Source organism: Miniopterus schreibersii, assembly GCF_964146895.1.
Source record: "Miniopterus schreibersii genome assembly, chromosome: 15".
Lineage (NCBI taxonomy): Eukaryota > Metazoa > Chordata > Mammalia > Chiroptera > Miniopteridae > Miniopterus > Miniopterus schreibersii.
This window is the reverse complement of record NC_138115.1, coordinates 46,911,216-46,937,903: the sequence shown is the minus strand read 5'-3', so window position 1 is coordinate 46,937,903 and position 26,688 is coordinate 46,911,216. Positions and strand designations below refer to the sequence as shown.

General features: G+C 43.5%; 1 protein-coding gene across 4 annotated transcripts in view; it reads left to right on the top strand.

Moving 5' to 3' along the window:
• Positions 1-26,688, top strand: part of ULK4 (unc-51 like kinase 4) — a 179,928-nt gene that overhangs the window by 31,754 nt on the left and 121,486 nt on the right. For 3 of the 4 annotated variants that reach the window (XM_081159735.1, XM_081159734.1, XM_081159737.1), the window contains exons 18-24: positions 161-268; positions 3,012-3,095; positions 8,589-8,750; positions 12,334-12,516; positions 17,670-17,797; positions 24,882-25,018; positions 26,441-26,562. In XM_081159735.1, the coding sequence (XP_081015861.1) occupies positions 161-268; positions 3,012-3,095; positions 8,589-8,750; positions 12,334-12,516; positions 17,670-17,797; positions 24,882-25,018; positions 26,441-26,562 (924 nt within the window). The remainder of the gene's footprint in view (positions 1-160; positions 269-3,011; positions 3,096-8,588; positions 8,751-12,333; positions 12,517-17,669; positions 17,798-24,881; positions 25,019-26,440; positions 26,563-26,688) is intronic. The other variant, XM_081159736.1, reaches the window with a different exon arrangement.

The window sequence follows — 26,688 nt, the reverse complement described above, 5'->3', positions numbered from 1 at the left end:
TTATAATTTTTTTCAGGAATAAGGCCCATATTTTGAAAATAATCTGGAAACTGGTTCTTAAAAATATTTGGAATATGAATTTTGTAGTGTCTTGCCTTTTACAGGTAGGTTAAAGAACTGAGAGATACATAGGAAATAATACCCTTTTTTCTCTTTTCAGGCAATTACTCTCTTAACTGAATTAATTAGGGAAAACTTCAGGAACAGCAAATTAAAACAGTGCCTTCTGCCAGCCCTCGGGGAGCTGATCTATCTTGTAGCCACACAGGTGAGACTGATTAAGATGAACTCTGCTGCTGTGTGACATGTTCTGACACATCCCGGCCAACACGTATTAATAGCCTATGAAAGTTCTCTGCCTGTGCGCCTTAGAGCATGCCTCAGGAGCTCAGGAGAGATTTTACCCCTGGAGGAGAAAGGCGTTGGTGCCTTTCCGTCTGTCTGTCTTTCTGTCTCTCTGTTAGTCATCTCCCCCCCTCTCCCAGTGCCTTTTTTTTGGTTATTTTAGAGCAGTGATTTTCTGCCGGGGTACCGCAATATTCCCGTTGTTTCTAAAAGTAGATCTGGAGAATCATTTTCCTTGGTACTTACTCTAATTGGAGCTAAGCCAGGCTGTTCTAATAAAGCTCATATCTGTGGTTGTGACATTCGACCACATCTTATGATAGCAAACCTGAAGAGGAAGGTCTGTCCCTGGGTCGATGGAAACCCATATGTTTTCAGGAGATGAGGGCTTTTGTGGAATTGTCACTTTGAATATACATCCACCTTGAAATCTCAAGTCAGTGCTGACCCAGCGAGGCTGGCCTGAAGCTATAGTACACAGTGTATAAGAGACCTCAGCCCCGCCCTGAAGATGCTCTGGTCACACCCTCAGGTTGCAGGCTCGGTGAACACCAGAGTGTGACTCTGCAGAGGATGCTATAAGGCAGTACAGTTACAGTTTATGTGTATTTTCTTTTGTTAGGGATGCCTCCCACCTGAGCCCATGTATTCTTATTTTGTCATTTTTTGTCCAGTCATAGTCACCTCTCACCTGACTGTTGTCAGAACTCCCAGTCCCCTTGCTTCACTCCTGTGTCCGTAAAAGTCTATTTTCCAGACATCAGCCAGAGTGAGCCTGTTACGAACATGCGAGAGACTGTGGTGTTGCTCCTCGGAGCCCTCCAGTGCTTCCTGTCTGTCTTGCTCATGTCATAAGTCCCCCCAGTTGCCCCCTAGGCCCCTGGGGGCTGCCTCCCCAGAGCCTGTCTGACTTCAGTCTTCCTTCCCTCCCCCTCGCTCACTCCTTCCAGCCACACGGACCTCGCCACAGCTCCTTGTGCACCCCGTCCCTGCTCCTGCCTGCCTCTCCGCACTTGCTCTTCCTCCTGCTCCCATGTCTCCCCAGATGTCTGCATTTTTCTCTCTGTTCAGGTGGGTCCCTTCAGAGGGTCTGTTCCCGGCTGTAAGCAGCATGAGGTGGAGCCACCCTGTCCTCAGTCTTCCTCTAACCCCCCACCTGCCGTGTTTGTCTTTGTAGCACTCATCGCTATCTTGACTTGCTTGTTGTTTACAACTTCTTTTTAAATCTTTGTCCCCACTAAGCACTGTCACAGCAGAAAATTTATCTACCATGTTCATATCTGTGTGGCCACTGTTTGGAAGCGTTCCTGGCACATAGTAGGTGCTTTTTTGGTGCATGAACTGCACCAAGGCCAGTGGAATAGGAGGGAAGTGGGCAAGGAGGCAGGGCTGGAGAGACTGGCAGGGCCATGGCCAGGAAGGGCTCCTTGGCCAAGCGGGATGTCTTCGTTTTGATCTTCAGAGCAAGGGGAGGTCGTGGCGTCATCTGATTTAAACGCTGAGAAGATCACTCGGTTTAAATGTGGAATAGATTGGAGAGTGGTAAGGGGGGATTCTGAGAACCTAAATGAGAGTAAGCGGAGTAGAAACAAAATTAGGAGGGAGATAAGGCTGTTTCAGGAGAGAGAGAGCCAGTAAGGGCTGAATGAATACAGCTTCTGGTCCAAGGACGGGGACAGGAAGCGCCACACTGGATTGAGTGACGTGAAAGCCGCTGGTAAGGCGACAAGAGGTGTTTTATATATTTATGCGCTTTACCTGGAGCGAGGGGGACAGAGGCAGATGGGAGTGTGCGGGGATTTAACGGGAGATGAGGGAGCTGAGGAGCCAGCGTGGAGCCAGGTGGCTGTGAAAAGGAGCAGAGGGCAGGGGCTGCAGAGGGCCTGCTCCGGTGGGAATGGGAGGGGTGCGGTGGGGACAGGACGCTGGAAATTTAGAGCAGTAAGGGCTGGTGCATAACCTAACGACCCTGAAGAGGGTGGGATGGGAGCCTGCCCTGTTACAGTCACTGGGCAGCAGGTGGCTACTGTGCAGGCAAGTCAGTTCCTTCCCAGCCTCCTGATCTCTGAAGGACAAAGGGGGCATCTGTAAGAGTGACGTCGAAGCTCCCTGGGCGTGGTGACCCAAGTCATTCCTGAACTCTAATTTGGTTCTGTGAGAATTATTGCCGATGTCATTAAAATGAGTGTGCCTGCTGATCATAGCGGCTCACGTGCATTTAGCACATTGCTTTGCTAGGTGATCTGCCTTTGACTTGTTTATGGGTTATCCTGAGCTGTTGCTAAAAGCTGTGTATTCTGTGCTTTCAGATCATTGCAGCTCATGTGATATTTTAGGTAGGAGTATCTGTATTGTCATGTACAATTATCAATAGAGTGGTTTCTTTGTCAACCAGATCGTATGCCATTTCTCAGCTCTTATCTGGCTCCTGATGAGGGGATCTTATCAACATCTTGCGTAACATAGAGAAACAGGAGCAATCCCTGGATGCCAATGCAGCACGAGACCCCTGAGCAGACCGTAATTGTCAGGTCGTAAATAGGACTTTCAAGAGCACGTTAGGAAGTTTTAGATAGTCTGTGTGCTGGAAACTGTGCCTTCCTCTTGAACGGGTTAATGCCTTCCCTGCTGGTAGCCTCACAGCCTTCTCTTCCACTTCATTTTAGGAAGAAAAAAAGAAACACCCCAGAGAATGCTGGGCTGTTCCCTTGGCTGCGTACACGGTGCTAATGAGGTGCCTTCGGGAAGGGGTAAGGCTCCTTTGTTGTCCTCTGTGCGCCCTCAATTGTAAAACCCTCCCGGCTGCGTGGGATTGTAGCCTGCAGCAGTGCGGAGCTTGTCAACCCGGCGTTGCTCCTGAATTTAAATCGTCCCGACAAGCCACCCGCAGCAGTGGCCGCCAGTGGAGCAGGTGCAGAAGCGAACCAGCTTGCTCACTCACTTTTTAAAAGGTGATAGCAAACATAAACAACACAGGCGGCTTTTAATAACACGTCCTTAGGCCCCCCCCTCCCCCCCGAGAGTTATTGCTACACCGGTTTGGTGAGCAGGGCATATGCAGAGAATTTTCTGTTAGCCTCAAAAGCCCCATGATTAGCTTGTCAGGTTGCCATTTTGCAGAAAAGGAACAGGGATGCTTCCACTAGTATCCCTGGGTTTTAATAGTAAGTGGTATTTGTTATGTGATGAGATTTGCCAGTTTACTCGAGTCCCTCTGAGGCTGCTGTTAGTGGCCATACACCAGCCAGCTCGCCAGCCAGCCTTGTACAGTAGCGCCGCGTGTAACTCCGTGAAGCGTTTAGTCACTGACCCAGAAGGTTGGCATTTTCTGTTTGCTTTAAGCCACTTGACATTGTTTCACCCAAGGCAAAGCCATAGGCTGAAAACATTCCTTAAGGAATGAAAAAAAGATATGTCACAATAAACATCTTCTTTTTGAGTTCATTACTACCCGGTGATGGAATAATGTTCCACGTGCGTGAAACACTGCCGGTCCCACCGTGATCCCGAATGACGCCTGGACGCTGTCTGGCCTGTAGGGCTGAGACACAGTCAGCTGTCCTCATGAGATGTGAGTGAAGCTGGTAAATTGTATTTTACCAGTAATAGGACAGTTAAGTCATGTTTATCTGTAGTCAGACACGTTTAGGTGTCATTCAAGGCCTCAAGCTGGGCACACGTGGGGGATCGCACATGAGGAAGGTGACATTTCTATCCACACTCAGGCCCCATCTATCATGGGAGATAAGATACAGGTATAAAGTGGAATATAAGGAAGTAAGTGCAAAGGAACAAAATACAGGAACACAAAGCAGAAAGGAGCCTCCTAGGAATTCTTTTCGCAGCGTAAAAGAGATTTTAAAAACTTCGTATCTACAATTTTTAACACTTAGTGAATGCCTAGTAAAAGATGATTAATTCTAGTTCATGAGGTTGTGTCCTGTATTAAATATCTTCTCTCCTCCCCATCCCATATTTTTCATGTACATATAGTAGGAAGAAAAACGTTAGATATTCATGTGTATTGTTTTAACATTATTGCTAATAACTGTAAAATAATGATATTGTTTTGTATCTTTGAACATACTTTGCATTTTTTTGTTTTGGTGTTTTGCAAGTCTTGTGTATTTTTGATAAAGAGGGGGAAAGTCCAGAACTGTCTAATTTATGAAAGTTTTATGTTGTAATTTGAAAAGCAGTAAAACTTGTGCTTTGGCAGCATATACACGAACATTGTCCCTCTGAAACAGATACATCGGGGGTGATTGTACCCCCTAAGAAAGATTCCTATTTTTACAAAAATAATTCTTATGTAACAGTTCTTTTGCATATGTCTAATGTATTCAGGATATAGTTGGAGGTAAGTAATTTTTAAGCCTTTTATCTTCAACAATTAAAACTTTTTCCATGCAGAGAACTTCCTGGTGTTTCTGAACCTAGATTCTTTTCTTGTGAACTATATCTCATGTACGGAAGAGTGTATGAAGTGTGTGTGTACAGGTAAGAGCACATGCTCTCAGACACGCATGCTCTTAAAAAAGGGCCACTAGCTTGGAGGGCTCTTCTCTGTCCCTCTTGGGTTGCAGCTTGTTGTTTCTTTCCAGGAGTGGCCACTGTTCCGACTTTGGTGATAAACATTCCCTAGTTGTGTGTGTGTGTTTTTAATCATGTTTCCATCTTTGAATGTTTATATACGTCACACATACTTTCAGATTTGTGGTTGGGCTTTCCATTTTCTTTATAGTGTCTGTTGATGATCAGAAGTTCTAAAATTTAGCTAAATTTACCAGTCCATTCCTTTATGATTTTTACTTTCTAAGTCTTAAGAAAAGTTTCTCTACTCCAACATCAAAATAGTCTATTATATTTTCTTCAAAAAGTTTTATTATTTTACCTTTTTCCATTTAGAACTGTAATCTGTTAGTAATTGTGTTGTTTGTATACACGTATATATATATGTGTATGGGTACAGTTGTATTTTTACAGACAAATGTAGGTGTTCAGCTATCCCAGCATCGTTTAAGGAGAAGTCTGTATCTTCCTATGGGGCTCTTCGGTGTCCCCTCTGTCATGTCAGTGTACATGTTTTTTTTTTTTTCTGGGCTCTCTTTGGTTCTTTTGGCCTATTACCTACCTCTGTGGCATATATTTAAATTAATAATATTTTTTAATAGGTATTTTTTTTAACATATGGGGAGTTTTCCCCTTCTAATGTAACGTTTCTTAACCATTTTTGTTCCTTTTTACTTATATTTAATTTTTAGAGTCAGCTTCTCAAGTTCACCTGATGGGATGTTAATTAAGAGTACATCTGTGCCCTGGCCAGTGTGGCTCAGCTGGCTGGGTGTTGTCCTGTGCACTGGAAGGTTGCTGATTGGATTCCCGGTCAGAGCACATGCCCAGGTTGAGGGCTCGATCCCCAGTAGGGAGTGTGCAGGAGGCAGCTGATCTATATTTCTCTCTCCCCATCGATGTTTCTCTCCCTTCCTTTCTCTCTAAAAATCAATAAAAACATACTGTTTTAAAGAGGAATACATCTGTAAATCCATTTGAGGGAATTAGTTAATATTAGAAAAATGGAAGGCATATTCAGTGAGAGCTAACAATAGGAGAAAGACATTTGTTTCTTTAAAAAAGTGCTGGACTAAGATGACAACTGATTGAAGTTCCTTGGAATTCTTGATGACTGTCATCTAATGTATTTTATTTATTAAGTTAGCTCTCAGATGTAGGCCCATTCTTTACAGCTAACGCTACCTTTATTTTGGATGCTAATTTTGTTATTCTTGTTTGGAAAAGTAGGCATGTATATTTTAATTATATTGGCACCAAAACTTTTTTTTTGTCAAGACTGCCTGCAGTACTTTAGATCTGCTTAACCCCATTAAAACATCGTAGAGCTATTCATTAGAAGCCCAATTATCATAGACTTATTTCATAGGATTGTTTTCTAATCATCATAGCTTTTATCTTCATGATATGATGAAATAGGTCTTTGATTTAAGTGACAGATATTAGTTCAGTTCAGTTACCCCTTCTGAAGAGTTAATTAAGCAGAAAATAGCCCCAATCCTGGTGCCTGTGTGGTGTCCCACAGGGCATCCCAGAGGGACAGGGGTAGCTGGGTTCAGGCGGGGGCAAGTGGAGCTGGCTTGACGGTCTCACCGAGTTTATAGAGCACTGGGGTGACACATGGCCCCTTTCCAGCCTCGGTGCTAAAATAGCTGTGGCTTTCTGGTTCTAGGAGTGAGTCCTGGAGGAACTGACAGTTTCGATGGAGAGCACACGCTAAGGTATTTGAGAGGTGCTGCGTGGTAGCACCTTCCCCCCCTTCAGGGGAAAAGTATTAGAACCGAATGAGAAATGAGACAAAGAGCCGGGCATGCAGGATGAAACTGGCCTGTATGCACGAGATAGGAGCCGGGGCGGAGGACACAGCTTACATCTAGGGGCAGAGAGGCTTCCTGACATCGATCTCCCACCTTTAGGGTCCCTTAGCACCCCCAGGTATAGCAGTGCTCTCCGAGCGGAGTCCCTGTCCTGGGACTTATGATGGAGGGCGTGGGGGGTGGGCCGGGCTTGGGAAGGAGGGGTTGAGCTGAGCTCTTAGCGTGCCCAGTTTATTCTTTTCACAGTTGCCAGCTGGAGGAAGCATTTTATTTCCTCTCAGGGAGAGTTGAGTGAAGGAACGGAGAGACGTTAACAGTGTCACCTTGCTGTATCCTGGCCACGTGGAAGGGGACATCGGGAACCGGGAGGAGGCATCCTCTCCAGCACTCGTTCTGAGAAGTGAAATGTGTCCAAGTTTGAGGAAGTCCAGGCATCTTTGAAATTTCTTCTCTAGCAGCCTCACAGTTCATACTCTATGATATTCATAATAGGAAGAAAAGCCAACACATTGGGAGTTTACTACTTTTTATCACCTAGATTAAGTATTCATGTGTGTTGTCTCATTTAATTTTCAAACTGTCTTGTGTTTTATTATCTCTGTTTTATAGATGATGAAGCTGAGGCGCAGAGATGAAAATGCCCAAGGATATGTAGCTAGTAGCGTGTAAAACCATGGCTTCAACCTGGATATAACTCAGTGTCTTCTCATTTTTAAAAAAATATTTTTTCATGAAAAAAATATAAATATGGGTTAAAAAGTATACACTCCTCATACTATAACAGTCCAAATGATGCCCAAATGATGTCCAAATGTGTAAAGTAGAATTAGTGGACCCCCCGTCCCACAACCCCCACCGATTGTAATCACAATGAACAGAATGTTGTATATCTTTCTATGCCCTTCCTTTATTAGTATATTTATATAGGTGTATTTTTTGTTAAACAAACATGGGATTGTATTATACATATAATATTTAAACACATATATTTAATCTTCACCTGTGGGCATGTTTTTTATTAATTTTAGAGAGAGAGGGAAGGGGGAGAGAGAGAGAAACATCAGTCGGTTGCCTCCCTTACACACCCTGAAGGGAACGAACCCAAAACCTGGGCATGTGCTATGCCCAGGAATCGGAAAGGGGCCCTTTTGGTGCAGGGATGACCATCAGCCAGCTGAGCCACACCAGCCAGGGTGACTTCTCTTATTCTTATCAGTCCTATTTCCTGCAGCTTTGCATGAGTGGTAATATTTAATTGGATTTCAGACATTGTTGTTTTTATATCGTTGGGTGCTGGAGTTTTCCTGAAATCTTTCAAGGATTTTTGTCTTTTTTCTTGGACTCACTTGAGTTACTTGTAAACGGTTTGATTCTTTTTGAGGTTGGATTTTCAGCATTGTTAGGACAGCCCAGAACAGCCTTTAGGGTTCTTTTGGTCACACCACTGAGGATACACCTCACTTAGGGTTTTCCTTCATGCCTCATCTTTAGATGGTCTTCGGCCAGTTGGGGCTCTATTCTCAGCCCTGAGTGATTTCATAGGGTTGTTCTGCATGTTCCTTGTGTCTTTAAAAATTACCTTCTGGTTTTGTTACGCTTATGTTGTTTATTTCCCATATTATTTCAGCCTTTTTATGAAGACATATCATAATTATGTTATGCTAGGCTATTGGTAATAGTTTCATAACCGCCTGAAGGAATGATCACACCTCCTGAGATACCTGACACATCCGGGAGGGTAATACCCTCCCGGTATCAGACCTTTATGCGCAATGTTGATAACAGAAGGTCCTGTCTGTTTCTCATACCAAATAACACCCTTTCCATCTGCTGCTCGTTCTCTGCTTTCTCTAGGAAGAGCGTGTCGTGAACCACATGGCAGCGAAGGTCATTGAGAACGTCTGCACCACCTTCTCCGCGCAGGCCCAGGGCTTCATCACCGGGGAAATCGGGCCTGTCCTGTGGTACCTGTTCAGACACTCCACTGTCGACTCCCTCAGGATAACCGCAATATCGGTGAGATGGGGCATATTTGGGGGATACATTCGCATGTATTTATTTAAACACCAAGTTTGCAAAAACTGTGCCAGAAATAGAGTGAATGTAATTGAATAGGTAGGAAACAGAAAGTTCAGAGTAATCGCTGGTGAGAACAGAAACTTGATTTTCTCCTAATGTAGAAATTTCAAAACGGGCTGGAAAACCTTGGCACTGTCAGGAAATTCTGTTAGGACCTTGTGGGGCCCGATATGATGGTTTTAAAAATGATTTGGAGGTGATAGTGGAAGACTGTGATAGTGGACAGGGATTTGGTTTGGTGTATGTTTACTGCTCCCTGACTTTTCCTGTCAGCACCTTCTTTCAGAGTTTATATTACATGGGTATATCATGTGGTTCCAATGAATTCATTCTCAGGCACCTGTGGGTTTGGGGTTTTGCATTTTTTAAAATAATATATCTTTATTGATTTCAGAGAGAGGAAGAGAGAGGGAGAGAGAGAGAGAGAAACATCAATGATGAGAGAGTCATTGATCGGCTGCCTCCTGCATGCTCCTGACCGGGGATTGAGCCCGCAACCCGGGCATGTGCCCCAGCCGGGAATCAAACCGCGATCGCCTGGATCCTAGGTCGACGCTCAACCGCTGATCCACGCCCAGCCAGCGGGTTTTGTATTTTGATTGGTTGTCTGCTACTTTCCTCACAAGGTCATAATAACTTGGTATAAAGGATAATTATGTTTGAAGATGTGTTAACAGGGTTGTATCAGTTTAATCATCTTTTGAACAAATACAACCCTTTCTCGTGTAATTTGTTTCAATACTCTCCTGATCACTAGTCTCATCTGAACTCTCAACGTTACGTGGCAGCCTCACTGTATTTCTCTCCTCTGCTTGGCCTTCCACTCCCCACAGTGGCGATTTCATAACTTCCCTCTTTCCTTAAATCTCCAATCCCACATTTTCCTCCTGAATCCTCAGTAATGACTCCCCCACCCCTCCCAGAGGAGATGAAAACATCCAGTGGGAATTATCCTAACCTGAGTCCGCTGTATCAGCAGATGTGTTACATCCACACCTGTGCACACCTGCTGCAATGGACAGACAAACCCTTCTCCTGTCAGGGACAGACCCTCATGCTTCTCCAGGTCTTCTCCCTGGGCCCTTTTTGGGAACCTCACTCAAATGGTTATTTTTGCTCTTTCCTAAATCTTTCACCTGCCCTGATCTTCCAGAGTCTTCTAATCAGCATTTAGGTATCCTTTACCCCATTACAAAAAAAGCCCACATATAAGCATTTCGAAAGGACTTGAGGCTGCATATCCACCTTCAGAGCCATTGTTTATAAAGCGTTGTCATCACAAATTATTGCTCCTTTCTATCCATTTCCTCTCCTACCCAGCCTGGTATCTGTCCTAAAAATGTCACTGAAGCTGATCCTGTTGAAAGTAATGACTTTCATGTTGCTAAGTCCTGTGGGTATTTATGGATAGTTTTCAGTTCTTATCTTAAACTTACCTATGTAATTTTGAAGATCAGGGGCTAACGATCCTGCTCACAGAGTATCAAGCAAAGGACATAAAGCATCACACACACACGTACACACGCACATCCCGCTTCAGGAGCCATGTGATTTAAATATTACAGCACCTAATTATGGTGTGAGTAATGATGGAGAGACCTCAGTCAGAGTTAGTTACAAGTTACACCAGTAAGCTTTCTTGAGGCGTCTTGGAATGATACCTTGAGGCATCCATGTTAATCCTGGACCTTTAGAAAGAACCCGTCATGCTTCAGTTGGGCTAATGTTCCCATAATCATCATGGGTTCTTTTCAATTGTTTGTACCAAAGTCTGGCACTTTCTAGGCCTTTCTTCATCTGATACATTAAGCTTCACTCTGTCATCTTGGCCTTCTTGTAGTTTGTTCTTAGAATTCATCCCAGTAAGTAATTTTTCACTGAAATCTTGCCAGTTGTACCCAAAATGCCTTTTCTTTTTCTTTTCTGTCCCAGGATTCTCTTCAGTACCATGTGTTACATTTACACATTTTCATGTCTGCTTAGCTTCTTCCGGTGTGAAACCGTTCCTCAGCCTCTCTGTGTGCTTCCTGTCATTGACGGCTTTAAAGATCATAGGGCTCTTGTTCTGTAGGGTGGGGTTTGACCCAGGCCTGTCTGGTGCTTCCTCTGAAACCTCCTTAGCACCACCGAGGACTCCTGCCTGCACCTGATGCCACGCGGTGGTTGCTATGTGATGACCATCTATTTGTACCACTCTTTTTATAGGATTGGTTGGCACATGTTTTCTGTAAAGGGCCAGGCAGTAAATGCCTCGTGCTCTTTAGGTCACATACAGTCTCTGTGGCATACGCTTTTTGTTTTGTTTTCTATGACCCTTTGAAAATGTCAGAACCATTCTTACTGTGCAGTTCCTGAGCTGTGCAAAGACAGGCCGTGGGTATTGGTTGGCATGCTGTTGTCGGAAGCTCTTTTTCTTCTCACGCGTTCACGTGTGTCTTTATATCGTCATGGTCATGGATGCCCGTTTTGCTCAATGGATTGGCATGTGATACCACCACTATGACTATGATTTATTGTTTGGATGCTCAAGGCATCCTAGCTTTGTCCCCAGCTAGCTTCTGTGTTCTGTTGACCTATCTCCCTCGTCGTTTGAGCATTTCCTTACTTTTTGACACCATGTAATGTTTGGGCTAACTTTGTACTTTCTCTCTGCTAGCCCTAGAATCTATCATGTCTCCAAGGAGCCTTTGGTGTTTAGAAACCAAGATCTGGGTACTCTTTGTGCTTACTGCTGTGGGGCATCATTGCATCTAGGCCTTCTCAGTATACAACTAGAAAACACCATGTGCTCATACATTGACATATATTTAAAATTGTTCTTATATATATTTATATCACTGTACATGTTTGAAACAAGACTCATGCATTCACATTGATACTTCCAACTTTAATCCAATACCTTAGGATTCTTTCTGGCCTTCCTTTTTGTGTTTGTAAATCCCTTTTGAGACAGAGAGAAACCTGGCTCCCATTCTCAATATACTTACTGATTTTTCCCATCAGTTAATTTTGGGCGAATTACTTAAATATTTTATGCCTTAGTTTTATCATCTATAAAATGGGTTAATAATAATACCTTGCTCACGTATTGTTGGGAGAATTCAATGAAGTAGCCTGAAGATGTTCTCAGTGCTCTTCACATACTGAACAACAAATGTTAGATATATACTTTCATGACTGTTTCCCAGCCCTTAGCTTAGTGTTTGCACCGCGAGGGCACTTACCGATGTTGATTACTTAAGGGGAAGTTTTCCTATCTAGACTTACGAAGTAGTTTATCATTTTAGTTAGTTCACCATAATTTATATGACTATTATTTTAAGAGTCTCTAATGTTTTAAAACAACTTTAGTTTTCATTAGCAGCTGGATTATTGTCTTATTTTTAAATGTGTGGAAATTTTCCAGTTTTTTTAAGCCAAAATAAATGATGGAGGAGCAAGGTAGGCACCTTCTACTCTCTACGGAACCAGGCTAACAGGCTTGGAGGTGTCTGACAGATCTGTTTCCCTGTCGCCGCAGGCCTTGTGCAGGATCACTCGCCACTCTCCCTCTGCCTTCCAGAACGTCATTGAGAAGGTGGGCCTGAACTCGGTTGTCACCTCCCTGGCCTCCTCCATCTGCAGAGTTCAGCAGTACCTGTTGACCCTGTTCAGTGCCATGCTGTCCTGTGGGATTCACCTTCAGAGACTAATCCAGGAGAAGGTTTGACACAGCCCTCACCTGTTACTCTACTTTAAAAGTCCTTTTCTTCCGCAGGTTTAGTGGACGAGTAATATCCTCTCTGTAGAATTTATTTTTCATCTCGGGACCTTTTTGAACTTTGTCAAATCCGTCTACCACGGGCCATTCATCCGAAGACGTTATGAGAGTGTTTTCGTGATTAAAACAGAAGTCTGGCAGGCGGCTCCCCTGCTGGGCCCGTCAGTGGGGAGGAGCTGGGAGCTGAGCTCCTCCTCTATGCTGCCACCTCGGCCCCGCCCCTTGCCCTGTGTCCCTCGCCTGCCTGAGGGGGGCGTCCCGTTGTTCTCTGACTTCTTTTTGCTCCTTTCCTTGTCTAATACACTGTCGTTGCCAGTCACCCTTCGAGCTCCTTCTCTTTTTATCTCATTCCCTTCTAATCCTTGGCTGTCCTGTTATTTTATGTACAGTGGGGTTTGTAAGTGGTAAACCCACATCACTAAACTGAAGAGCTCTAGAGAAGGCTCTGTAGGGCAGCCTTCCTCAAAGTGTCTTCTCCAGTCCTTGCTGAAGAGGGATCCCTGCACCAGCACCGGCATCTTCTGGGTGTTGGAAACGCAGACCCTCAGGCCCCAGCCCAGACCTGCTGCTCAGAATAGACATTGTAATGAGGTCTCTAGGTGATGTGTTTTGACTTTATGGTTTGAGAAGCCCTGTCCTAGAGTGTTAGTGTTCAGTGAGGTGTTAACAGCTGTAAAAATGGCTCATGGTTATATATACATTTGGAAAGCAGTGAGTTAAAGAGAGAATTTCAGTGGGACAGACTTCAGATGCTCACGTGTATTACAGATCTTCACGAGGGTATGTAGTGTGCAGGGTTTTGTAACTTATGGGACCACTGACTTCTTTGGAGGGTGACACCTGTACTGCGGGGTCTGTGGAACATGGGGAAGGTGACGCTGCTGAGTGTGGAGTGGACCCGCTTCAGTGTTTGCTGTGGTTCCTCTGCAATGAATGCAACGCTTTGAATTTTGATTTTTATACTAAAAGTTAAAGTTTCAATAGTTACTATTAATTAGGGTCAGGTTTGCATTGTAAACTTGGTCTGTGAAACTCAAACAGAGAGCAAACCACTTCTTGCCTTTAATTAGTCTGATTTAGACTCTAGGAAATTTGAGCCTCAGAGAAAGTGTTTTTTCCACCAGTTTGCATATCTAATTTTTGCTACTAAGTTTTCCAAGTCATTAATGTTGTTGTCACTGTATTAGAAAAAGCGCCACTCGAGTAGTTTCACTGTGTAAACTGCATAATAGAGGCTGAGGGTTTTAGCTGTTTGTGTTTTTTCATTTGAACACAGGCATGAATTAATTTAGTTTCAAATATGGTATCTCACCAAGCTGGTAAAATAAGAACTTATAGTTGGGCTCCCCTGAGGTGTGGGTTATGTTGGGGAGATCTGGGGAGATAGAGGCCAGTGAAGCTGCACGTGGGCAGTGGGGACGACGGGCATGCAGGAGGCTGGGAGGTAGGAGAAGACCTGGATCATGTAGGGCCGGGATGTTGGCCTTCCTTAGGGTTTTGACCGATTCTTGATGTTAGGAAATTAAAAGCACGTAAAACTCCTGGAACTCCATTCTGCTGCATTTCAATTAGTTGAGCTTAAAAAACTCACATCAACTTAAGTAGATTCAAGCATCCACCTCAGCCATTTGGTTCCTGGCGTCTGTGCCCTTGAATGGACTTTGTAGCCTCAGCAGTGCATCCTTTGGACTTCATTTGCTTTGGGGGTCACTTAATGATGTAACATTAATTTTTAAAGCCCTACCCTATTTCGCAGGTGAGTTTGTTCAGGCTCACTGGTCAGACGGCTTCCTTCTGAGTGTGGTTGACTAGAGATACCTAGCCTTTGAAACCTTTTGCTTATTAATTTCTACTACAGCTGCTGCCTCTTTTTTTGCACAGTCTAGTTTGACTGGAGCCTCGCTTCAGGTTTAGCATTTGGACCAAGCAGCACAACAGTGATTAATAATAAACCAGAAGCTGCAGACCTCTGTTATTTGTAGGTACTGTGTATGGAAGATCACTGTGAAATTTCATGCCTGCAGAATTTTGAAAAGTGTGAATGCTAAGTCTACCAAGGTTTTATTTCTCGCAAGTCACAGGGCATACAGACTCAATGGTTGCTAATCCAGCTTTTAAAATATGGTAATTAATTTATGCATATTAATCAGATTACGGGTGCCTATTATGATACTTTTAGTTTGTTCTCATTAATAAAAATATTCTATCAGAGACATTTTTTACTTAGGTACTTGGCTGAACTGCTTTAAGGAAAGTGGAATCCAAGACCATTTTAGGTTTAATCAGTGCGATTTTCATTTCCATCTGTATGAAACAGGAGAATTGTGTCGGTGTAGTTACCCACATGATTCCTCACTGTTTCTCCTGAGGCCTCTGCCAGTGGGTGGCTGGGCTGCACTCATCGATTCTCACCTGTGACAGCTGATTGAGGCAGATCAGCTTCCCTGCCTGGGATATTCCAAAGTTCCCTTCCTCGTTGTTTCCATCCACCTCGAAATTTCCTCCTCATGATACACACTAGAGCGATGTTTCATCCTTTTGCTTAATTATTATAAAGATAACATTTGTTTGTGGAGGATGCTTCAGACATGCGGACCCAGTCCTCACATTTTGAATATTCCGTCACGTCATCTTTGTGTTCGATAGACATGTCCATTCTGAAATCTCTGCCAAGTACCATCTGAATGTTGGACATGAGCTTGTCCTCCTGTGTGTTGGCTTCTAGACCTAAACGGCTTCTGCTTCCCCTCCACCACATGTAATATTGTGGGTATGCTGAGCAAGGTGAACTTAAATCAAAGCTGGATACACAGTGGATTGCATGCCAAAGCGACCTGAGGTCATTTTTGCTTCTCTAAAGGTCATTTCGATTATTCATCAGTGGCCCTAAGCCTTTGCCGCAGTCTGCAATCTTCCCTCCTCCAGCATTGTAAGATTACTACTGCTCTAGAAGTGTGGTGCATGTTGTCTAAGATTAAATACGGGGCCCTGGGTGATTAGTTGTAGGGAGTCTGTTACTCGGTTTTTCTGAAGACTAAATGAGAGTGTGTTTAGGGCACAAGATGCTTTTAGGCTTAGATCCCAGTGGTTGTCTGTAACACACTGTGTCTTCTTCAGGGACTTAGAGTTACTGTGCTCCAAAGAAACCTCGGACCCAGTTTCTTTTCTTTCTGGCATTTGCTGTAGTTTGTCTCATTTATGTCACTCAAAATCCTAAGTATATTATTTTAATTTGCAGGATTCTTAGTCATGGCCTAATCTCAAGGGTTGCAGCAACTGTAGGTGAATAACAATTGTATTTGCTGTGGCAGGAGCTCACTGTGGCTGCCTCTTGTGGAGCAGGTGGAAGAAAGCAAGGATAGCTAGAGCCCGGCGCAGTAACTCAAGAAGACAGTGGTGCGTCGGGATAAGACAGCGATGGCGGGGTGCTGTTCTTGCAGGACCTGGGAGCCTTTTGGACGCAGGGCGGAGGAGGAACGAGTCAAGGCGGATGCTCAGGTTTTTACTTTAGCTATTGGGTCGATGATCCCTGGAGCAGGTCACCTCTTGGGCAGGTGCTAACCTGACTGTTGGGTGTGTGACACAAAAGGTCGCAGCATACCCTCCACTCACATTCACCAAAGGCCAGCACGTTACCATATTTGCGTTATAGTTTCTCTGTCTCTTAACGTGTGTCTTCTTACCCCTTTGAGAAGAGGTTGCAGACCTGAGACTCCTTTACCTTCAGTTACTTCACCGAATATTTCCCCCAAAACAAGCCATGGGTTTAAAAAATCAAGCTAACATTTATTTAGCATTATTATTAGCTAGCTGGCAGGCCTTGTTCTGATTTTGCAGGAATGTAAAGTCCCAGTAATGTTCTTTTGTGCAGAACAAAACTTGCAAGATCTTGAATTGCAGTCAGTTATCATGTCTCTTTAGTCTACTATAGTCTGGAATGGTGGTTCAGTCTTCAGCTAGTGGATATCCGAATGGTTTTGGAATTATGTGGATGTGGAAAACAGGCCTGTGATTGTGGTCCTTGGACCACAGAGTGTAAATTAGAAGTGGCAGTTGACTATGGTAACAGGGCTCCCTGTCCACATGCTGGAAAGGTGGAAACAGGTCTGTTACTCAGGGGCACCATGGTGTTGACTCTGTTTCGAAGCATAATGGTGATGAACTGGCTTATTTGGTTCAGGAGCTAGGTGAGACTGATGCATCGATAGACATACATAGAAATATCTTCATACTTAAATAGAAACACACACCCGACTGAGTGAAGTCTTCCTGCCTGACAAGATAGCACCCAATGTGACGTGGCAGAAAAATCCAGCTGCTCACATCTGCCTTGGATACATGGTGTCACTGCTAGGTCCTTGCTTCTGGGAAGGACTCTTGGGAATTTGTACTCCTGCTCTCTTGCTGACAGTACGATTCCATATTCCCGCCAGCTCACATTCATTAACTGTATGTGTGCGAGTGTGTTTCCCTTTTGCATATCAATAGGCACCTGAAATGATGTACAATCTTTCTGTTAGAAGGGAAAATAACAGTAATACTTGTCAATACTTACTCTTCTGTGTTGTATTACACCTTTAATTAAAGAATGCTATAGAAATAGAGGTTTTTCCTTTGTGCCACATATTGGGTATTGTTTTATTTTATGTCTGTAGGGACTCAGATATGTAGACTAGAGACGTGACCTCTACATGTGCAGGCCCGCTCAGAGGCTTGTGACTGCCGTGTTCTGCTTATTGCCACAATTGTACTTGTGTGGTTGAGTGGTTAAGAGGTAGCGCTTTGCTGTGCGAATGGCCTGGATTTGCATCCAGCTTTGTGAATTTGGGCAAATCGCTTAACCTTTCAAGATTCATTTTCCTGTTTTAAAACAGGAAGAACATTGTCAACTTTCTATGGCTCATTTTTAGGTTTAAATGAGATAATACATATTAAAAACTCACTATAGCATCTGGCACAAATTAGGAATGCAAAACGGTTAGCTGATATTATTTTATTTTCTGTTTTCTGTTTGGTTATTACAGCCTATTAACCTTGAGAGTTGACCGCTCTATTTATTTCATGTTTCCTAAAGAAAATTTTAATGTCTTCCACAGGATTTTGTCTCTACAGTTATCCGTTTACTTGACAGCCCCTCAGCCTCCATTAGAGCCAAAGCCTTCCTGGTTCTGTTATATATTTTGATTCATAACCATGAGATGCTGCTGCTCAGCTGCCAAGCGAGGTATGATTTTCTCTGACGATTTCATCAATAACTTCAGCTTGGTGCCTCTTTCATTATTTTTTGGACTCTATGTACCTGGTATTGAATTTTTTTTTCTAGGTTTCCTCAAGGGTTTAATATTTCATGTGCAGCCTCAGCTTGGAAGCCTTGAGGACCAGAGGGAGGCTGTGAAACTGAAGCAGGGTGGGGGAAATACCTGGAGTTTCGCACGTCTGAGGACAGTGCAAGACAGGTGTTCAGTGCGGTTCTGGCTTGCGTCTTTGGGAGATATTCCTCGACCAGTGTTTTGGCTGTGGTTTTCACTGTTGTAGGATTCGGGAATGAGTACTTGACAGCCCAGAGGGGCAGCTGGTGAAGCAGAGGTAGGAGCAGGGCAGGGATCAGGAGCTATAGGATGGGGAGATCTCTCACCTCTCTGGGCTTCACCTCCCAGAAGCCATCGTGGATGCGCCTGGGTTCCCTCCACGCTCTAATGTTTCCTGAGGAGCATCTGCTGAACTGTCCAGACCATGTGCTCTGTTGAGACCCAGAGGAATCTTAAAAATATAGTCTAATGCCTATTTCTCGATCTAGCTTTTTACTTATTATAGAATATGGAGGAGAGCCTGGAATTGTTGAGATGAATCTCGATTAGGGATTTGCAGATGTTTTCTTGTGAACAGCTAGAGAGTAAATATTTTAGGACTTGTGCATCAAGAGGCAAAATTGTGAGTATTATGTAGGTACTTAAATTACAAGAGAAAACAAATTTTTAAAATTTTTTATTGACAAGAAATATACTACTAATAATTGAGTACTTTCTTTTTTTTTTTTTTGGTAATGCAGGTCTAATGAGAAGAATAGAATTTTTTTGGGGGGGAGATAACATTTTGCTTAATTAGGGGTCAAGGTTAATATCCCCATCATCAAAGCAGTTACAGACGTTCATGTCAGTGCTGCTCTCTGAAGCAGCTTGTGATTCTTATCTTTGGAACGTCCCTCACGCGGTCAGGTGCTGCCACACGTGTCCCTGCAGGAGCGCATGACAGTAACTGAGCGCCTTCCTTGCCGAGGAGGTGCCTCTAGGATCCGGTTAGGTTCTCCCTCGGCACCTGCCGTCAGCGGGCCCTCGCACTGCAGAGGAACGGCTGCTGAGTCAAGGTTGTGCGGGAGCTGCGAACACGCCTCTGACTCTCATCTCCCAGGGATTACCGTCCATTGTTTTATGTCCAGTGTCCTGAGAACTGATTTCACATATTCTGTCTGTTTCTTGGTTGTTTTTGATGGGAGGGTGAGTCCTGTCCCTGTTCGTCCATTAGGGCAGAGGCAGAAGTTGCTCTTGTCTGTAAAGACCGCCCCGCTGGCTTGGCTGCCTCTAATATCATCCTACACACGGACAAGTAATCCAGCTTATCAGTGGATGTTATATTATTTCTTGGACTCACAGTGCGGTCTCCATGCGGCGACTGGAGCCCCTTACACAGCGTGAGTCAGCGTGAGTCTCCTCCTGTCCTGTCCTGCGGTGACTCTTCTCCGGACACCCTATTGTACTGAAACAACACCCCTGCTCCTTTCTGGCCCCATTGTGCCTCTGTCCTCTGGTCCCGGCTCACCTCGACTCTCTGTGCAAACTCCATTCCTGCCAGAGTTTTTCTTGTTGCTTTTCAAACACGAAACCTGTTATGCTCACCTCAGGGCCGTTCCCAGTTGCTGTTCCCTGCGCCCTAAAGCACTTCCTCCAAGGGTTTGCAGGCAGCTTCTTCAGGCCATTCAGGTTTCTGCTGGATTGCTCAGGAGGCTGCGCAGGGAGGGATATTATGCATCTTTATTCTTTTATATTTTTAGCCTTATTACAATAAGCATGTTTCACTCCTGTAATTAAGAAAAATATTTAATGAAATAGCAAACAAACCACTTAAAATGAAAAGAAATATTAGCAATAGGTACCAGTTAATTTTGAAGGATTAGGAGAATCCCTAAGGCTCAAATTTTTTAGACTTTGTAGGTTAAATTCGGTAATACAAATTACTCCCAGACACAGGCAGCCAGTACAGGCCACGGAAAGATGGTTTCTGTTTGTTCCTTTGTGCTTTGCAGCGCGCATTACGTTGGTATGCACATAAAATGCAAGGTTGAATATAAGGTGTGGGAAGGAGAGGCAGACTCAGGCCAGATGTTAAAAGCCCCTGTGATGAGTTTATATGAAAAAGGGTTCTCCCCTCCTTACCTGTGTCCTAAAACTCCACTGCCGCTGGAGCTCACGGCAGGCTGCCGTCTGCCTGGGAACTGAAAGCTCACATCAGAGCCCACGATAGCCTTTGCTATGGTATGGAGATATGTTTTCCTGCCTACCATCGTCACCATCAGCCTCTTACGGATTCAATTTCAGACATTTTTTATGTCGGCTCTCAAATCTTTCTAGCGTGACAAGCAGTGGAATGGAGCTGTCAGAATCAGATAAAAATGATATGATAGGCCCCCAAATGTCCACCTGTTTCTTCAGGTGGCTTCATGCTCATATTGAATATGGCAAGTGATAAAGTAGGGTCCCATGTGTCTCTAGAAAAGGTAACCCTTTGAGAGGGTGGATGGTCTTTTATGTCCATTGTATAGGTTTGCTGCCAGCCTCCAATGCCCGTGCCTCCTGATGGATCAGGTCTTACTGGAGGTTTCCCTCTTCCCGTGGCATTGCTATTAATATGGTAATCAGTGAAATAAATAAAAAGCTGTTTTGATCTTACAAGAACAATTTTTTTTTTTAAAGAAAAATATTTACCCTATGTAATTGGTTAACTGTGTGGGGAAAAATTATCTTCTCAGCTTGCACCATGCAAAAGTCAATTCCAGATGGATTAAAGAATTATATACCAAAAAGAAACTATAAACAGCTGGAAGAAAATATGTTTAAGTGTGGGAAAGGACAGCTTTCCCGAGTAGAAAAGCAATGAAAGAAACCATAAGAGGAAATTCTGAGAGTTTGGCTATATATAGATTAAATACTTTTATATTCCCCCAAAATCATAAATCAAAAATCTCACGCTAACAAAACCTGTAAAGTTTTGCATCAAATATAACAGTTAATCTGTGTACTGTAAAGAGATTTATAAAGATGTAAACAGATATTCAGCTTCCTTAGTAATGAAAGAAATACAAATTGAAATAGCCAAATACTATTTCTACCCATCGTAATATCAGGTTAAGAAAAGAAACTATCACTATCTTGTATCCAAAGTACACATAGAGGGACTACTTTTAACCAGTTAGTGGGGCTACCTTTTTTTGAGGGCACTTCAAAGTGTGTATCAGAAATCACTGTGATTCAGCAGTCCGCATTATAAATAAACTTGAATTACAGGCTTGTACACTGTCCGGGGATGTCAAGTACCTGAAACATCTGAACCTGCCTTTTCTTGGTTGGTGAGGTTTTCATTAACTTGATCTATTAGATGTGGAAGAACCTAGAGGCTCTTCAGAGACTCCGGTGGGTTCTAGTTGCTTCGCTGCATAGTTTGGCAGCAACCCAATTTTCTCCTGGTAATCACGATCCCTCACCCTTACCCAGCAGAGTAATCCTCTTCATTCCCCACGACTGAACTGTTGTGTCCTCTGATGGAAACTTTCCTTCCTGGGAACCAGTCCAGCAGAGCTCAGGGTCATGGTGACTGGAAGATAAATTCCGTGAGTAGGTTATTAGGTGTCATAGTGACAGGCAGTCACTCCCACTTCTACTCCTTGGTGACCAGACCTGTGGTTTGACTGGCAGAGACAAAAGCATGTATTTTGTCTGCGGATTCAAAACATATGCTTCATTGTTATAAGACAGAACCCAATCTTTCACTGTGTTCTTTCCCAGTTGGCACTGTGACTGAGGCCATTTCCTCTTTCAGTCAAGCTAGGTTCTCCTAGGTGACTGGGTACTTGCTGAGATGAGTGAATTTCATGGGCCTGAGCACTTTACCATACTTCTTTTGCTATTAATAAGTTCCTTGATCAGGTAGAGTAATATATTGATTACCATGATAATAAATAAGTTATTTCTTAGGTCTATACGTCGTGGCTCTAACAGAAGCTTATGGGCAGGGAAAGCAAATGTATATCCAGGATATGTAGCTATTCCAGTGAGGAGAGTTGACTGCTCCTTCTACTAACCAACTTTTGCTGGATTACCAGCTGGTCTCTCCAGAAAACGGGACCAAACTGGGGCTCAGCATTGGTTTCTCCATTGGCTGGAGTGGCAGTGTCAAGATGAGGGGCATTCCTTTTGCTGAGCCATCCATAGCCTCCATCATCACCACCTTGGCCACTTTGTACCTGAGCTCGTTGAGCAGTCCCTGGGGTGGCTGGAAAAGAGTCTTGAATGGCATTTGTAGAACATGTCATCTTGTCTGCCTGATCATTGAGAGTCGCCTCTGAAGTGGTTGCTCTCTAGTGGGCATCCGCATGGTACATAAATGTTTTTATGCTTTGAACCCATTCTGAGATGTCCACCCACCTACCCCTTTCCCAGAACTTCTTGTCATCAGATCTTGCGACTTCTTGTCTCCAAATCTTGTTTTTCTAAGCCCCTGACCATCCTACTAAGCTGTCAGTCAGTGCCCATGAATCAGCATGCATCTATCCTTCTAGCTATATCTCAGTTTAAACATAGGGTACAACAAAATATGTTGTTTGGAATTCTGCTAACTGGAAGGACTTCCTTTTCATGGACTCTTCTCACTTGGTTTGTCATGCTGCTGCGGTCTACTTTGGTTTGGTACCAGCATATTATAGTGAACCGTTCACTCACCAGGTCCAGGGCTTTCCCTCTTCTGTCAGCTGGTCATAAGTAATCCTTAATTGGGATCAAGAGAGGAGAGGCAATGCAGAGGAGTATGTGTTGAAGGAATCTGACCCACCCCCTCCTGCAAGTGACTTGTACATTCTGGACCTGCTCAAGCTCAGTCTCTTGTACTGATCAGTCTACTTGATTTTGGATTCTTGCCGTGGGTGCCCAACCTCGTGGCTTGGTGTGTCAGATCAACGATACAGTTAATGATCGGTAACTCAGATCATGTGACTATTTGATGTCAGTAGTCATATGTTCATCCTCTAGCAGGAGCTGTTTCTCAAAAGAGTAGTTGTCTGCAGATGGGTCGTTTGCTGTAAAACCTGTCTTAGTCTGTTCAAGATGCTGTAACAAAATACCAGACTGGGTAACTTGATACAACAGAAATTTATTTATTACAGGTGATGGGGGCTAAAAAGAAGAGGGGATCTTATTTATCTGTGGTCTACTTGGATTACTGTTCAGATAGTTGATCTTTTTAACTCGATACCCTTGTAGGACACCAAGAAATATCATGTGCAGTTTGGTTGTAGAACAACTGTAAAATGTTTATGGACACTATGCTCAAGTGTTCCCACATTTTATTTCCTTTGTAGAATGTGAATTCTTTTAGTAGCTAATGTTCCCTTGGGAGTAAAGTGGATATATTCTATAGCCTGTGTAAACACATTCTGTAATGGGAAGGCACTGGGGAGAGCATCCCAGAAGGAAGAAATGGAGCATTGCTCTAGAGTTAGTTTCATATTGTTATGGATCCCACCCGTCTTTTATTTCTCCCAGCAGAGGTAATGGATATTTTTCACGTGTTAACAGCCTGTACTAGTGTTTGAAAACTATTTGAGTAGCTTTTGCCTTAGAGATATTTCAAACTACGGTAATTAAACAGCACATTATTGAATGTCATGGATAATTTAAATTTTAGAGAAAAACTGACTTCATGTAGACAAGTGTGAGTTCGCTTATTTATACTCTGCAGATTTTGGATTTTGCTTATCAGGAAATGGTGGGGTCCCATTTCTTTGGTTTACTCATTATAAGAAGTTTTGTGGTCTGGGTTCTTTAAGCAGTACTGATACATTTCTGTCGATTTAGTCACATTTTTTTCTGCATTTGACCAGTGTCTTGTATTTGTTAGAGGGTGGCTAGGGCTGTAACCAGCGACTAGAACAGAGGATGCTAATGGGCTTATGTGGAACTTATGATCTTTGATTTGGTTTATCCCCATGTGTTCACAGATAGGGCCCCAAGTCATAGTAAGCAGAAAGGCAAAGCCATGAATAAATCTACTAAGAGAATAAATAAATCTACCCTAAATTCTAAGGGTTAAGATTTCGGTATACTTTACATGTACTTATTACGTATAAAACCACCTCTTCCCAGTTTACAGTGGGCGTTGGTTGGAAGTTCTTGCTGAGGAATAGAAATGGGCTGGGATGAGTGATGAGAACAGAGCCTGGGGGATGGGGGATGGCCAGGGAGTCCAGCAGGGAGGTCGCTGCACCCCTAGGGGCCTCTGCCTGATGGAATCAGTGGACTCATTGCCCTTTAGAGAGTTGAGGGGAATGGGAACTTGGGAAGATGCCTGGTGGGTCCAGCAAAGCAGTGAAAATGGGCCTAAAACTTGTAAACAACAGCCTTCGTATCTAGAGATGGTCCAATGTGATCCCTCGTGCCGAGGTGGACATAGTTGGTTCAGAAATTGATGTTAAATGGATGCCAGTGGTTTGAAGAAGAAATAAGTTTATTAAAAGGCAGATATCATAAAACTGGACAAAAGGACATGTGAAATCTAGTGTTGGAATGAAAGTCTTTCTTTGGATTTATGTGCATGATTCACTGAAGGAACTGGAGTTCATGCAACTGTCCTGAGGGTCCGAGCACATTGAATACGTTGCATACTGATAACAAAGTGTAGGCGGCTTGTGGTTCTACTTTGAGTCTTCGAAACACCAAGAACCCTCTTCTGTCCAGATGCCTCCGTTTGCCTTTCACCATCATCTGGAGGATGTGTTTTTTTTTTTCATGGGCTGAGGGCTAAGAACATCAGGGCACTGTCTTTAAGAAATACACTGGCAGAGATATCAGTTGTCTTTCTTTCTACATAAATATTTAGATTTTCCTGAGACCAAAATGGACCGCACCTGACAAGTTGCTACAAATCTAAATGTCAACATGATAGGGACTCTGCCCCCTGGAAACAGTGCCTTGGTGGCATCTTCAGACAGATGCCACCAACTCTCTTATCATGAGAGCCGACCTGTTGGCCTTTTCTGTGTGTAGGCTGGTGATGTACATCGAGAGAGACAGCAGAAAGACCTCCCCGGGCAAGGAGCAGCCGCAGAGCGGCCCCGAGCACCTGGCCAGGTGCCTGGACCTTCTCATCTGTCACGTCGTGCAGGAAGTGCCTCGGATCCTGGGTGAGTTGCAGGCTCGTGCTCAGGCCCCTGGCTGCTTACCTCTCGGTGACCCGGCTTTCAGGCATCGCCTCTTTTATATTCTCGCTGCTCTGTCACTGTAGGTGAGCTCAATGACACTTTGTCTTGAATGTGTTAGTTTCAAGATTTCCATGTGCCTTATCTGTTTTCCCAGTTATTTTGCATCAGTGACATGATTGAGGCAATGAGCTGGCTGAATATGATGTTGGGGTGTCATCTGTGGTAAACTGGTGATTTGGGAAAATAAATAAAAGAAAAGCATTTTAATTGCTTACAGTTGGACTTACGCTATTATTTTGGGTAGCCTTTCTCAAGATCTCTCTCTGCTTTATTCTGAATTAAAAAAACTTGTCCTTTCAGATGAGAGCCACACATTTATTTGCTATTAAAAGAATTTAAGAATGCCTAAGCATTAACATTTAATATTAGACTTTTGATATTAAAGTCTGAAAATTTCTTTGGTGTGAAAAATTTAAAATAAAAATATCTAATCATGATTTGCAGAGGATGTTTATTATGGCCAATCCCCTTATTTCCTTGTTCTTTGCAGACATTAAAATAATCTAAGGAATGCGTATATTTAGCTTAAATCCCATCCCATGCTTTTCCAGCAGATGTAGCACGAAACCAGGAATGTTTAAAATGTGGAATTGACCCAACTGACTGGTAAAATATACTTAGACGCTGAAATCATGATACTGAATCAGAGTAATGGAAATATCTTCATGGCTGAGCGACAAGCCTTTTTGCTTCTTACTGATACTTGGGGAGATTTTTTGCCTGTTAATGACTGAAAAGAGAGCATTTCAAAATGTACTTTGGATTGTAACCTTTCTTTAATCTTCAGTCTGAGGGCCATCGTCTGTCTGGTTGATTGGTAGTTGAGTTTCTTATTACTAGATTTATTCTGGTTAAGGATATATAATAATGATAAGATTAAATATCCACAACACAAGTTTTATTTGTTATTGGACTTATCATCCAATGAGAAGTTTTATGAATTGATCTATTTTTATTTCCATTTATTCTATTATTAAAAATTATGATCTATAATCTGTTCACTTAAACCTTTTTAATATTTCTTTTTCTGTTTACCAAAGTAATGGGTGCTTATACTTATTTCGAAATACAAATAACAAAAAAAAAGAGAGAGAGAGAAGAAAAATTATTTCTGAAACCACCACTCCACCACGCTCTTTATAAATTCAGTGTTAAATTTCTGGATGAGCGGTTGAGTTTATATCCATCCTGCCCCCAGCTTTCTGTTACAGTCTCAGTATTTGTGAGTAAATATCACAGCGTCTCTCCAGCTCACTGAAGTGGAGATTCGTCCCCTCTGCAGTCCTGTTAGTCTCCCAGCAGTGACCGGTGGTCCCTGAGCGCCTGTGGTCTTTGCTTCTGCAGGTGACATTCTCACCGCCCTGGCTAATGTGTCTGGTCGGAAACACCCCTCGACAGTTCAAGCGAAGCAGCTGAAGCTGTGTCTGCCCCTGATGCCTGTGGTGCTTCACCTCGTCTCCTCCCAGGTGCGATCTCACTGGAAAAACCACGTAACCGTGGCTCCCTCCTGTAAACTGGAGCTGGGAAAGCCGCTCAGACAAAGCGCCCGTTTCCCCCTCGCCAGCTTCAGGGTCTAACCATGGGCACTCTCG